Source organism: Pinus tabuliformis, chromosome 9 (genome assembly GCF_031772625.1).
Source record: "Pinus tabuliformis cultivar Carrire ecotype Pingquan chromosome 9, CPIR1, whole genome shotgun sequence".
In the NCBI taxonomy this organism is placed as follows: domain Eukaryota; kingdom Viridiplantae; phylum Streptophyta; class Pinopsida; order Pinales; family Pinaceae; genus Pinus; species Pinus tabuliformis.
The window spans coordinates 1,609,974,701-1,609,989,256 of record NC_142307.1 but is presented as its reverse complement, the minus strand read 5'-3'; the positions used below and the strand labels follow the sequence as shown (position 1 = coordinate 1,609,989,256).

The 14,556-nt window shown below is 38.8% G+C and overlaps 1 protein-coding gene across 2 annotated transcripts in view; it reads left to right on the top strand.

The window, feature by feature from the left end:
• The window catches only part of LOC149154944 (psbP domain-containing protein 3, chloroplastic-like), a 290,689-nt gene extending 280,435 nt beyond the window's left edge, over nucleotides 1-10,254 (top strand). Inside the window, exons 9-10 of one of the 2 annotated variants that reach the window (XM_089441533.1) lie at nucleotides 9,622-9,666; nucleotides 9,928-10,254. In XM_089441533.1, the coding sequence (XP_089297659.1) occupies nucleotides 9,622-9,666; nucleotides 9,928-9,954 (72 nt within the window). In that variant the 3' untranslated portion in view covers nucleotides 9,955-10,254. Of the gene's footprint in view, nucleotides 1-8,295; nucleotides 8,343-9,621; nucleotides 9,667-9,927 lie in introns of those variants that run through there. The other variant, XM_089441534.1, reaches the window with a different exon arrangement.
• Nucleotides 10,255-14,556: the final 4,302 nt, after the last annotated feature.

The window sequence follows — 14,556 nt, the reverse complement described above, 5'->3', positions numbered from 1 at the left end:
TTACAACGATGCGTCCATCGGTACTACTATGGTCCCTAACTTCATTTCCCTGCTCATTGATCAGATGAGAGGTACTTCCCATGAGTCCCAGACTGCATGGGTAGGATGCCTCGACAGGAGAACTAATCAATCCAGGCCTCACAGGAGAACACATCAATCCTGCTACAATTGCCATGGAGAACACATCAATCCAGGCCTCACAGGAGAACACATCAATCCTGCTACAATTGCCATGGAGAACACATCAATCCAGGCATCACAGGAGAACACATCAATCCTGCTACAATCGCCGTGGAGAACACATCAATCCAGGCTGCCATGGAGAACACATCAATCCAGGCCTCACAGGAGAACTAATCATCCTGCTACACAGGAGAGCGAATCATCCTGTCCCACAAGAGAGCGAATCATCTTGTTCCAGTGTGCACCACCAGGGGAGGGTGAGTCACCCTGTGGTCATATGTTGCTCCACTAGGAACCGCAAGCCCTTAGAGCTCCCAGAGCTCAATGTATGCAACATGCAGGACCCTTGTACAAGGGTTTCTTGCCGACTCCAAGTCGTTTGGGAAAATCACAGATTAGATCTTTCCTCGGGGCTTTGACAAGGTGTATCAACCTGTACATCATCTTAATGTGATGGAGCTTCCTTGCTCATCGACTTACCATATCCCAGATGATGTCTATCTGCTGGAGAAATTGACGAATACGAGATTCCTCAATAATGGAATCCCACCTCTGGTTGTTACAGAGAATCACAGTGGTATCCAATGTAAATCCAAACAGCTCACTGAAGAGCTTTCACAACCAGACTGCCTCACACGAGATTATGCTAGCAACAATATATCCTGCTTCGGCAGTGCTCAAAGCCACCGACTTCTGCTTCCTGCTCATCCAGGATATCGAAGCAGATCCCAAGGTGAAACAGTACCCGGAAGTGCTCTTACGGTCCACCACACTGCCTACCCAATCAACATCAGTATATCCAAGTAGTCTCACATCTCTGGAAGTGTATCTTAATCCATGAGAGATTGTGTCCTGAAGACATCTCAGAAGATTCCTGGCATCAATCCAGTGAGGCTCAACCAAATATGAGCTCACAATGCTAACTGCAAAACATATGTTCGGACGGAGGTTCACCAAGAACATCAATGCGAATGAGTTTTTGAAACTCAGAGGCATTTCCCAAGTCTGGTCCGACATCACTACCATATAACTTTTAAAAGTTAAGATCCTCGAGGTAGTCACAGGCTTGCAGTCCATCATACCGAATCTTTCCAATATATTTACCACATATTTTCCTTGAGATAGGAAAATTTCCCTTGGCTTCTGCCACACTTCAAGTCCTTGGTCCTTCATTTCAATTCAGAAGCCATCTCCCTCTTACATTTGTGAATGAGAGGGTTTGCACCTGTTAGAAAGAGGTCATCCACATACATCACCAGTATGAGAGGCTTGTCATCTTCAACCTTAAAGTAAAGGTTAGGGTCAGCTTCACTCCTAGTGAATCCCAGCTTCATCAAGTAGCTATCGATCCTCTCATACCATGCTCGGGGTGCTTGCTTCAGCCCATAGAGAGCCTTCTTCAACCTGCATACATGAGATTTTCAATCATAAATCTCAAATCCTTCAGGTTGCTCCACATAGACCTCTTCTTTGATAGAACCATGCAAGAACGCGGACTTAACATCCATCTAATGTAGGTTCCATCCTTGTGAACCCACAAGGGCTATGATCAAGCGGATGGTCGTATATCTGGCAACAGGTGCAAATATCATAGTCTAAACCACGAGCAACAAAATGAACCTTATACTTTTTCCATACTTCGATTTGCTGCACGCTTTATCTTGTAAAGCCATTTTGAAGTAACAATTGTCCTGTCCAGGGTCTGGGAACTACTTCCCAGACATCATTCTCCATAATAGACTCATATTCTATGGTCATAGCATCCTTCCATAGTTAATGCTTGATGACATCTGAGAATGATGAAGGTTCATTTTCTATGATCGTGCTCATGATGGTCAGGTATCCCTGATACCTGTTAAGTTTCTTACTTTGATGGAAGGTTCCTCAGGGTGCAGCATGTCCTTCAGCATCATCAACTATCCCCCTAAGCCATGAAGGCCTCTTCCTAGAAGAGGAAGGCTCATGTGGATGAGGATCAATCTGATCCATGGGTTCTTCTACATCAGGCATTGATTCATCATCCTTTTCTTTCGGTTCCCTGGTGTCGGCTTCTTGAGAGCTACTCAAAGTCATCTCAGATTGTCCACCTTGCTGAGAGCCATATCTTTGTCAAAGGTGACATCATGACTAATCACGCCTTCCCTTTGACCGGTGGTGAACATTTCTTCAGGAGTTTAGGAACCCAATGCTTGATGAGGGCATCGATTTTGTACATATACGGCGGTGATTGTAGTTTCAACCCATAGAAACTTTGGAAGTCTTTGATCATGTAGCATGGCCCGGACAGCTTCCATCATCGTGTGGTTCTTCCTTCCCACCACACCATTCTACTCAGGAGTATGTGGTGTAGTAGTCTCCCTCTTAATGCCAACCTCAGGTATGCCTGAGTAAACCAATTGTAATATATCGGAGGTCTTGCTTTGGCTTGAGGGGAATGGTCCCCTTTTGAGCTTTCCTTTGGCACATCCCGGACATACACCTTCTTTCTCTACTTGGAATTTGGGCATCCCTGTTACCATCTGTCTTACATCGGGTAGAGCTTTGTAATGAAGGTGGGCAAACCTCCGATGCCAAAGTTCGGACTAAAGAGTTGTGTCACAAGACATGACACCTAGCGGACTTCCATCGACCAGATATAATGAATCAACACTAAACCCAAGAGTAAAGGCATCTTTAACATTATTTTTCCATATACATACCTTGCCATTGCTGAAGGTTACCTTGTAACCTCTGTCTTCCATTGCCAAGATGGACACTAGGTTCCTTTTGAGGTCAGGTGCATTTAATACATCCTAGAATTTCTAGCCTTCTTGAATGCTTGTCCTCTTCCTTGATTCCCAGCTCTCCTCTTACCTTTGTTGTTGAATTTGTCATTCCTTTGATTGCCATCAGAGGGATTTCGAGTTGCACCACTGCATACTGTACCATGCTTCTCTAATCATGATTATAATCATGCTGCCCATGTCCATGATTTTATCCATTATAATGCTGCTCAAACTAGTGTGCATCATCATCATGCTATCCTATATGTCCATGATCTCATGTTGCCCTTTATGTCCATGATCTCATTCATCATGATGCTCATGATCTCATACATAGTGACTTGCTTTATCGCAAATGTAACATCGTCATTTTCTTCTAGCCTTAGGTCCAGCTTTTCCTTTTGATTTAGTCCCGGAATTATTTATTTTCTTTGCATGAGAAGAAAAGGTAGCAGGAGGACCTTTAGGCATGGGCATTTCTTGCACTTCTTCCCTTGTTTCTTCTTGAATGCATCTAGCCATTAATTCCTCGAAACCAGGAATTACATTATAGTTCAGAAGAGTAGTCCTAAACACATACCTTTCAGATGGTAATCCTCCGAGAGTTGTGAGTGCCATTTCTCTATCAGTAATGGTTTCCCCAATAGATAGGAGATCGTTCTTGATCTCGGTGATTCTTAAGAAGTATGCTTGCATACTTTCATCTTTACCCTTCTTGATTTCCCTCAACTTATTTCTAAGAAACAAAACTTGATTTGCATCATTAACTTTAAATAAACTCACCAGTCTTTTGTAGATTTCTTTGGAGGTGTCAAGATCAGAGATGTAGGCCACCAAGTGCTTGTCGATAGAGTCCCGGATGATCTTCTTTGTTTTGACTTCTCCATTTTTCCATTTGTTCCAGGCAGCAGCAGATGCATTTGATGAAGGCTCAACAATATTGCCTCTTACATGGTCCAGCACTCCTTGATCTTCAAGGGTTAGATCGATAGACATCTTCCATCCGTGATAGTCAGCTTTCTCATGGAGCTTGTCTTCGGCAGGAAAGAGTGTTGAGGACCCCATAGTTCTTTTAGGATAGCCTTGCCAATCTTCTCTGCAATGATTGCTCTTGCTCTTGCTCGGGCTTTGTCTTCACCTCAGCTCTGATACCATGTTAAGTTATTGTATGTTCTATGCTTATAACAGTTTACTTCTTTTTCTTATTATATTCCACCGATTAGCAATCACATGTACATAAAGTAAAGTGCAGATAGAACATCAAACGATCGACAGAAAACAAGCCAAGACAAGAGACACAAGATGTGGCGGCTAGCCAGGGACAAACCCCACAATGTGTGGGGAAACCCTTTGATCAAATCTTCTTTTATCTTCAATAATTCAGCAGAGAGAAATAGTACAATAAATCTTATTCATATCAGCAGTAGCAAACCCTAGATCAGCAGCATCAACATTAGCGGCTTCATTATCAAACTAGGGCAGACCATATCTCGCAAACCGACCATCGGATTGACTTCATTCCACCACCAAAAGTTTCGGCTTCCGGAGGAGGTTCAGATGAACCTACAGCGCAGTTCAGATGAGGAGATCTTCTAGGCCACGCAAGTCAATCTTTACTTCTGCAGTTACAGCGTCAGTTTCAGCAGTTTCCGGCTCCAAACTAGGGCAGTCGATATCTTGCAAACCGTTCGTCGGATTGACTTCATTCCACCACCAAAAGTTGCGGCTTTAAAAGGAGGTTCAGATGAACCTACAGAGCAATTCCAAAGAGGAGATCTTCTAGGCCATGCAAGTCAATCTTTACTTCTGCAGTTACAGCTTCAGTTTCAGCAGTGTCCGGCTCCAAACTAGGGCAGTCGATATCTTGCAAACCGTTTGTCGGATTGACTTCATTCCACCACCAAAAGTTGTGGCTTTCAAAGGAGGTTCAGATGAACCTACAGCGCAGTTCCAAAGAGGAGATCTTCTAGGCCACGCAAGTCAATCTTTACTTCTGCAGTTGCAGCTTCAGTTTCAGCAGCTTCCGGCTTCACATGTGTGTGAGAGAGAGACCCATTTCAGCGCAGTAGAGAAGAGACTCATATCTGTGCAGTAGAGAGAGAGAGATGTGATGAGATGAGTGAGTCCAAATGAGGAAAAGTCCTCTTATATTTATACACAACGTTGGTGGGTGAATAGATGCGACTGTTGGGCTTCTCAGCCTACATGAGTTGTAGGTCTGCTTGATAATAATTCCATAATCAAAATAAATTCATATCTCCATGAATACTTATCGGAATCGGATGATATTTATATCAATCCTACACCTCTTGACGAGAGGAATCTAATAAAAATATTATCAGCCATGAATAATATGACCCACATGAATTTTTGCCCTGGTTGCCAATTTTAACACACATTAATATTTTATTTTCCCTATGTTTAGACTTAGGGACTCCATTAAAAATATTAATTATTTTAATATCTCCCAAACTGGTTAGATTTTGTCCAATCCATTTGTGGGTCTTGGAGATCTCATGTGTTTTAGCCTCTCCACCAATTTTCAAGGCTAGAGCACATCCGATGCTACCCCAAATCAACAATAGGCAACATGCTGCAACATATTGAGAGGGAGTTGTAGTACGGATGTAGCAGTGACAGTGGCAGTGTCATGGGCAACAATACTAGTTGCAGCAGTGTAGTGGATGAAGGGCATCAAGCTAAGCATCATCAATACAGAGGACCGATGCAGTGGATCAGTGGAGTACTTCTGTTGAGAAGTGTTATTAGAGCACATTCCTCGCTAAGAGAGTGTTGATTTTGGGTAGCATCGAATGTGCTCTAGCTCCAAAATTTTGTGGAGGGGCTAGAACACATGAGATCTCCAAGACCCAGAAATCATTTGGAGAAATTCCACCCAAATGAGGAGTTATTAAAATAATTAATATTTTTAATGGGTTCTTAAGTCTAAACTTAGGAAAATAAAAATATTAATGGGTATTAATAAGAATATGGGTGAGAAACTTCTAAGTGACGAGGATCAAGTATGTTTTAATCTTACCCGTTGATTAGAGACTTAATCTCGGTCGTTGATTCATCACAGGAAAAGTATAAGAGGAGGCTTGAGGGTCAGTTGGAGACACACTTGAGAGATCAATCAGTTCGATTTTTCTAGGGCGAGGTTTGCGGAGAAAATCGAACAAGTGATCTGTTGCAATGAGAGGGGTAGTAGCAAAGTGTTGGATCGAAAGGGAGTTTTGATCCAATGAGTACCAGTTAGAGAGGCAGCGCAGAAGCCTACACAGCCCAGGAAGGGGCTCACGCAGGCCAAGAGGGTTCTTGCAGTGGCAGTGCGAGATAATCGTCGGAAGTTCGAGATTTTGTTGGGAGTTCAATGTTCTAAGTTGGGAGGGCTGAAGTCGAAGCTCTTGAGATAAAATTGATCTAGCAGAGAAGTGACGCAATCTCCGAGAGGCAAGATGCTCTCCCACACATAGCATAATTTGCTAGGATTTTCGCAGTGCTTGCTGGAGTCAGCCATTCAGTGGATCAGTTGAGACTTAGAGAGCGAGGTAAACCCTCGTATGTATTTCTTGTTGTCGAGATTTCTCTGAAAGGTTAGCCGGTGTGAGAGGCAACCTGATGTACTTAGATTCTGCTTGCTTAATAATACAAACCCTCTATATCCTGCAACGGTTTTCCCGCATTGGGTTTTTCCGGGAACGTTTGTCCAAAAATAACGGTGTCCCTTGTGTATTTGTCTTGTTCTATTTTCAGTTCATGATTTGTATGTATGTGTAGTCTGCAATAGTGTTTTCATCGTTGTTTAAATAATTAAGTAACTTGTTGAATGTAAAAACAAGTAGGAGATGATAAACCAGTGATTACAGTAGGATTTCTGATGTGTAGATACATAGATTCTCACAAATTCTTCTTATAGAGATTCCAATCGACGAATACCAAGACCATGACCCTTGACCTATTAGGCCACTCCAAGACCAAGACATCGATCCTCTTCTTTGTCACTGTTGAGATCATCATCATTGATGCAACACTGAGGTCATCTCTACTACACCATTGAGTTCTTCATTATTGCTGCAACACTAAGGCCATCATTACTGCACCACCGAGATCTTCATTACTACTGCAACATCAAGGCCATCACTACTGCTCTACTAAGATCTTCATCAAGATCATGACCTTGAAGATCATGATTACCATCGTCCAGAATGCATGCCTAGACAGAGTGTCACTATTGGATAACCGAGATCATTCATCACAACGATGCCTAGTATGCCGAGAGTGTATTACTGAGATCCTTCTCCTCACATCGATGCTTAGACTATGACTGTGTTTAGTATACTGAGACAGTGATCAGTGAGGAGGCCAAGACACAAAGATGCTTGTCCAAATTCTTTATGACTGTAATTACTCTGAAGTTGCAGATATAATTGTATTCATTGTAATTACCTACTTTAATTACCACCCGAAATTACAGAGGCATCCAAGTTTCTATCCTCCTATAATGCCAATTTCAGACCACTATACCCATCCGAAAAATTTAGAGAATCCAAGTTCCTATTTTGTCCTTTTGCGTAGACCCTAGCTGGGTATTTATAGTGGTTTCGTCTCCATAATAAGCTGACTTGTGTTCATGAAGAGATGTATCATTTCAAGTGAGCTAACATGAGTGTATTTAATTCGATTTGTTGGCCGACTTCTTCAAGAGGGATTGTGCTTGTCTTTGGAGGGCTTCTAGACTTTCCTATAGACTTGTATATCTTAAACATAAGCTCAAGAAGAGCTTCTTCATACATGACATTGACTCTTTGACTTATTATAAATCCTAAGGCTCTCAATGGGAGCCACTACCAAATAAACCTCTTGCTCATGAAACCCATGCAGCAAGGCATATAAAAATAATTTTATTTCTTTCATTTCATCATTTACAAAGATCATGTCATTATGAAGACCGAACCTAGTTACATTTTCTTCAACACATGTCCCTTCATATGAACGATCAACTATAAATTGGAGTCTATCTTCCTCCATTTGACATACCAATTCGATGGAAATTTTGTGGTTCATATAAGGTTTCTATGGCTCGCATCCATGGTTTGGTTACTTATCTATGGCTAGATTCTCTTGAGACTTGCATCTAATTACAGAGGCTCGCATTATATCTTTTTGTGGCTCACTCCTCTATTATAGTGGCACAAATTTATTTGTAGCTTGTATTCTATCTAACAGAGACTCGTATTACATATCTTTGTGGATCATTAATGGCTCACACTACATTCTTTATGACTCATTGACATATTTGTGATTCACATTATAACCGTGTGACTTGCATTTGTTATGAGACTCGCAGTGACTCGCTCATACTCTGAGGCTCACACTTATGATCACAGTGGCTCATCTGAGCCTCACACAGTGAGTCGCTCTGAGGCTCGCTTTTGATTATTATTGTGGCTCACTAACGTTGAGGTTTGATACAGTACAATGGCTCATAAACTCTTTCTATGGCTCAAAATGTTTTGTAGCCCACATTTTTTTATCACTGTAGCTTGCATTCATAATTTATGTGGATCGCAATGTTTGCAATCTATTTACCTTGATGTAAGAATGATGATCTATACAACCATGAGACAGTGATCTATGTAACAGATATGGCAGTGAACTTAAGTGCCCTTGATGACAGTGATGACATTGACAATAGTGACCTTGATGACATTCCTTGATGACAATAGTGACCTTGATGAAAGCGATATCAGTATGTCTATAGTATTCTTGTGACAGTGACATGGAGAACTTTGTATACTTGTCTGCTGCCAGGTTTGGCCTAGGAGGCCTAATGTGTTGAATGATGGAAGATGTGCCTCATACTTATTGTACATTGTATCTTAGCTGAACATTTGATGAATATCTAATAGAAGAAGAATCTGGTTAGATTTTCCCCCTTGTGGCGTTTTTCCCTGGTCTCTGACATAAATCTTGATGTCTCTATTGTGTATGTTTTTATTCTACTGTTCCTTTATTGTTCCACTGCATTATTGATGTTATTCTTCTCTCTACATAATTGCTAATGATGAAATGATGTTATGGATTGAATGTTATATGAAAATGTTGAAAAAAGTTTGAAAGTGCAATTATCTACCTCAGAGAACAATCTAGCCCTAAAAATTAACACCATCCAAAGTCTCTTTATGAGTTAGTAGAGTTTAGAGTCTAACAAGCTAACTAGTAAACATAGAACTTAATGATTCTGAATAGTTTACATTACAAATTTTAGGAAATAATAAAAATATAAATATAACATGCATTCCAAGAATGTTATAAAATAATTTAAGATTAGTATTGATAAAATGATCATTTCTATATGACCACACTAGTATGTATGCATACATAAGATAAATACTAAATTAAATAATGTTTTCCAGAATCATAGCCCATTTAGAGATACATATCTAATACATATAAATAATAAAATCTTCTTTGCTCAACCTTCGATTCAAATTGTTCATTTCTTTTTATAATTTCACTACCATAGAGATGTGATATTGTTCTTTGCATCTCATTTCCATTGTGTTGTTAGGAAACCAACTTACCATGATTACAATTTTGGCATATGTAAATTTAGAGGTCAATGACTTGTTTAACGTTCAACATACTTCAAAATTTGGGTTTACTCTTGTAGTATCTAGAAGACGATGCTGACAAATATGGCTCAAAGATTGAAAAGGTAAACTCATACCTTCATTAGAACTTTTATTTCCATAATCGCTTTTATTGTACACCATTTTGTTTTGTCTGCATATGCTTTCTCTAATCTTGGTTCTTCTAGCACTCACATATTAGTTTCTGTCTTATTTGGAATTGCTTAAGATCACATCCTATATTATTTCAATTTTTCATATGAAAGTTTAAGGTTGTGGAATGTTTCGTTTTAAATCCATGACTTTCATTAATCTTGTAGGTGCTAATGGAATTTGTTTATGTGCAGTCCATTTCATCTTTCAAAATAGCTTGAAAGATTAATTACCTTCCATGTGAGACATCAAGCATGTTGGGCAGAACTTTTAATGTAGAAGAATGCAAAGGGGACAGTGAATAATTGATTTTTCCTCATTTTATTCATCTCCAGTTATGGATTTTTGTACTAAAAATGTTAGTGCTTGCTATGAGAAATTTATTGTTTGGAATAAACTTGCTTTACCCTGTAATCTATAATGTATGACATAATATCTTATTTGGAACTATGACGTGAAACACTAATAGTTATTCCAACTGAATCTTAGCTTAGACAAGGGAACAAAATACATTCAATGTCCTTATTGTTTACTATTTGTTTTGTGCACTTTAATGATTTCACTATGTAGCGGTGTACTTTTAAAAATTTATGGCCACCATTAAGTCATAATAACGAAGGAAATGAATACAACTTACAATGGACTTTTCAAACTCTACTATCTATTGAGCTTTAAATTTCAAGCTTACAAAGTGGTCGTTTGGGCAACTTCTACTCTATCTATCACTGAAATGCAAAAATATGGCTGTTGATAACCTTTGCACCAACTAGCTTTCTTTCCTTTTCATTGGGAATTAGATTTTCTCACTCACAACCTTTTTTTTTGTCCTCTATATTGTTTTTGACCCCTCCACTACTAGCCTTAAATATACAACCATTTGGTCCCAGGAAATCGTTGGCTAATAATGGTTGGTTCTTTGGTCTGACTATTGTGCCAATGTGAACCCATCTTTTTAGCTCCACATGCTTCAACATCCTTATTGTCATCCAGTGCAACTACAGTCATATCAGTTGTTTTTATGCTATTTTCAATTGTTTAAAAATTAACTTCAAAAAGGTTGAGCATGTGGCTTGTTTGTAGCTTCCGTCTTGTTTGGCTAAAGGGACTGTGGGTACTCTCCATGACTGCTCGGATTCATTTTGGAGTTTAGAAAGGGGCAACGTTAGAAAGTCTTTGCAACTCATTCAATATCAGTTCTGAAGTTTCAGATTGCCTCCACATTGGAAGTTGTTGAAGTTTGAAAATGGCAGTTTGAAAATCTGTTCTATCTAATCAACATTGTCTTTTGAAGCCGAATTTCCACTTCTTCTTTTTTAGTTATGTTGTTTCTTCTTCTTCTTATGCTTGAACCTTTACAGATCAGAACTTTCCCTTTAAAAGGTTTTTGGTCTCTATTGACCATACATGTGTCAACTTCCCAAGATGCAAAGTACAGAGCAGAACAAATAAATTTTTCAAAGTCATCATCATCATGCAGCTTCCAAATTGTCATTGTAATCCCAAATTTTGTAGCCCTGTGGGCCTTTATTGTAAAAATGATTCTAATATGTCTATTAAGCCATGTAAAACATCTAGGTAAGCCTTTGATTCTTAGCAAAGAGTTTCACTCTAGGGATTTTTTTTCTTCGATAATTATTTGTTTTTCAACGCTTATAATTAGTAAAATGTTTCTCCCACACATACCCCAAAGCTAGAGTGGGGCTTGATGGTAAGGTCTTAGGTGAGTCCTAGTGTTATCAAGTCTATGTATATTATCATACTAGATCATCTATCAAGTGTCGCAGAATTTGGTTGTGTCTAGAGGTCATGTTTTAATTGTAAAATTTCCCCTTCTGTGTTGGATATCTATGTAATATTTGATGTAAAAAAGTGTTGTATATAGAAGTTATAGGGGGTATGAGTACTTGATTTTACACTTCAACTCTTCAAATTTCTATCTAGACACACTTTGAGGGTCAAAAATATATGTAAAACCCCTCTTGAGTCATTTTTTTTCCAGCAAAAAAAATGTGAAAATAATTGGCTGGAAAATTGTTAAAATTGGAAACCTGGGCAAAACTTCATGTGGGTCATCTTATTCATGGCTAATAATATTTTTATTAGATTCCTCTTGTCGAGAGGTATAGGATTGATATAAAGATCATCCAATTCCGATAAGTACTCATGGAGATATGAATTTATTTTGATTATGGAATTATTATCAAGCCGACCTACAACTCATGTAGGCTCAGAAGCTCAACAGTCGCATCTATTCACCCACCAACGTTGTGTATAAATATAAGAGGACTTTTGCTCATTTAGACTCACTCATCTCATCACATCTCTCTCTCTCTCTACTGCGCAGATATGAGTCTCTTCTCTATTGCGCTGAAATGGGTTTCTCTCTCTCACACATGTGAAACCGGAAGTTGTTGAATTTGAAGCTGCAACTGCAGAAGCAAAAATTTACTTGCGTGGCCTAGAAGATCTCCTCATCTGAACTGCATTGTAGGTTCATCTGAACCTCCTCTGAAAGCCGCAACTTTTGGTGGTGGAATGAAGTCAATCCGACGAACGGTTTGCAAGATATCGACTGCCCTAGTTTGAAGTCGGAAACTGCTGAAACTGAAGCTGCAACTGCAGAAGCAAAGATTGACTTGCGTGGCCTAGAAGATCTCCTCATCTGAATTGCGCTGTAGGTTCATCTGAACCTCCTCTGGAAGCCGAAACTTTTGGTGGTGGAATGAAGTCAATCCGACTGTCAGTTTGTGAGATATGGTCTGCCCTAGTTTGATAATGAAGCCGCTAATGCTGATGCTACTGATCTAGGGTTTGCTACTGCTGATATGAATCAGATTTATTGTACTATTTCTCTCTGCTGAATTATTGAAGATAAAAGAAGATTTGATCAAAGGGTTTCCCCACACATTGTGGGGTTTGTCCCTGGCTAACTGCCACATCTTGTGTCTCTTGTCTTGGCTTGTTTTCTGTCGATCGTTTAATGTTCTATCTGCACTTTACTTTATGTACATGTGATGGCTAATCGGTGGAATATAATAAGAAAAAGAAGTAAACTGTTATAAGCATAGAACATACCATAACTTAACAAAAATTGTCAAAAAATTACAATGAGAGAAAATTAAATTCTCTCCAAGTGGAAAAATTATTAAAAAGTATTGAGGATCTTTCATAAAAGGAATCAAGTCAAAAATAGGAGAAAGGTCTCATTTCCAAGGCAGGAAGTCCTGCGCAAAAATTTGTTGGGCCAAAAAGAATTGTTTTCTCAAAGAAATCAAAATTTTTGGTCCAGGTGATTATTTTGAATGAGGGAATTTCAAGAATTCTATTTTTTGAAGATTCTCCAGTGGTCCAAAACCATCCATAAGTGAAATCTTGGCCCATCCAACACACCCATCAAGGAAATCAAATTTTTCTGGTGATTTGTGCAATAGTAATCGAGGGATCGAATTATTTTGAAAAAAATCAAGCCACGGATCAAGGGAACTAGCCGTTTTTCCACTTGGAGGGGTCTCATGCTCTCATTTTTTCTATATAAGTTATTTGCTCTTCATTTGATCATGAAAAAATTTGCAATCGAGCTCTAAGTCAAGATCTGTTGGTCTATAATATTTTTCTGGAATAATAAAGAAGTCTTTGGGGTTTATTCATGGTGGTGTTCCTCTTCTGCTTCTTGTGGTAACATTTTTCTGAATCATGTTCTTAATGCTCTACTGAATTAAATTATTTTATAAGTTGTTATTTCATTAGTTGGTTGTTGGATTAACTATTTGCACATGTATCTTGCATTCGTTAATGGGCCTAGAGAAGCATTTTAAGTTGATTGATCTAGCAGGTATCTTTAGATCTTGAGATTTATTGTGTTATGTAGCCTCTAGTGATCTAATAACTTGATCTTAAATGTGTAGAGAATTTTATGGTATTCAGATCTTGGGCACGAAGGGAAGTCTTCTGTTGGACCAGCTAACTCCCAAGACAAGAAAGCTTAAGAGCCCATTTTGTTGAACTTCAAGACTTATCTAATGATTTGTTTTGCAAAGATTTTGGGCACTGCTCACTTATTAAATTATTTTACTCATCTATTTCGAATTATTTGTGCATTAACTGAATAGATCTGCTTATAAGAGCCATAAATTATTGTAAATTTTGTAAATTACTTTGTAAAAAAAATTCTCTAACCCTTGTATATATTTCTCTATTTTTTGTATAGTAATTTGGGTTTTATTTTGATTTTCTTGCATATCCGAAGAAAGCGACAAGGGTTTTCCTCTTGATTTGTTTCACATGTTGATTTCTCAAGGGATCAAGGGAAGATTGATTTTCTTGAAGGCTCTCGCCTTCACCTAGCATAGACGACTAGGGTTTTTAGCTCAAAGACTCATCTTTGGAGGACCGTCTAGCCTTTTAGCATCCTTCTTCATGGCCGCAAGGGTTTAGGGCCATTTATAGACCTCTTAAGGCATCAATCCATATTTTTGTGGCTTCATTGCATTAAAGAAAAAATTTCTAAGGGAGCTGCTAGGGTTTGAAGCCCTTTTCTCACTTGAGAATTGATTTTTTGGCAAGGCTTTTGATTTTAGAAATTTTGTAAATAGTTTTTCAATTATTTCTTAATTTTACCATTAGGATCTTGACTTGGGTTTTGATTTTGCAGGCTCATAGACATATTTTGTGGCTCAAGTTTGGATTACACACCTTTTGGCTAGCTGCTAGCTCATTTTCAATTTCTAGCCTAGTCGCAAGCCTCCTAAGGCTTCTTATTGTGAAAATTCCAAAACAGGAACCCCTACTGTAATAACTGATGATATTACTCCTGTTTGTTAAAT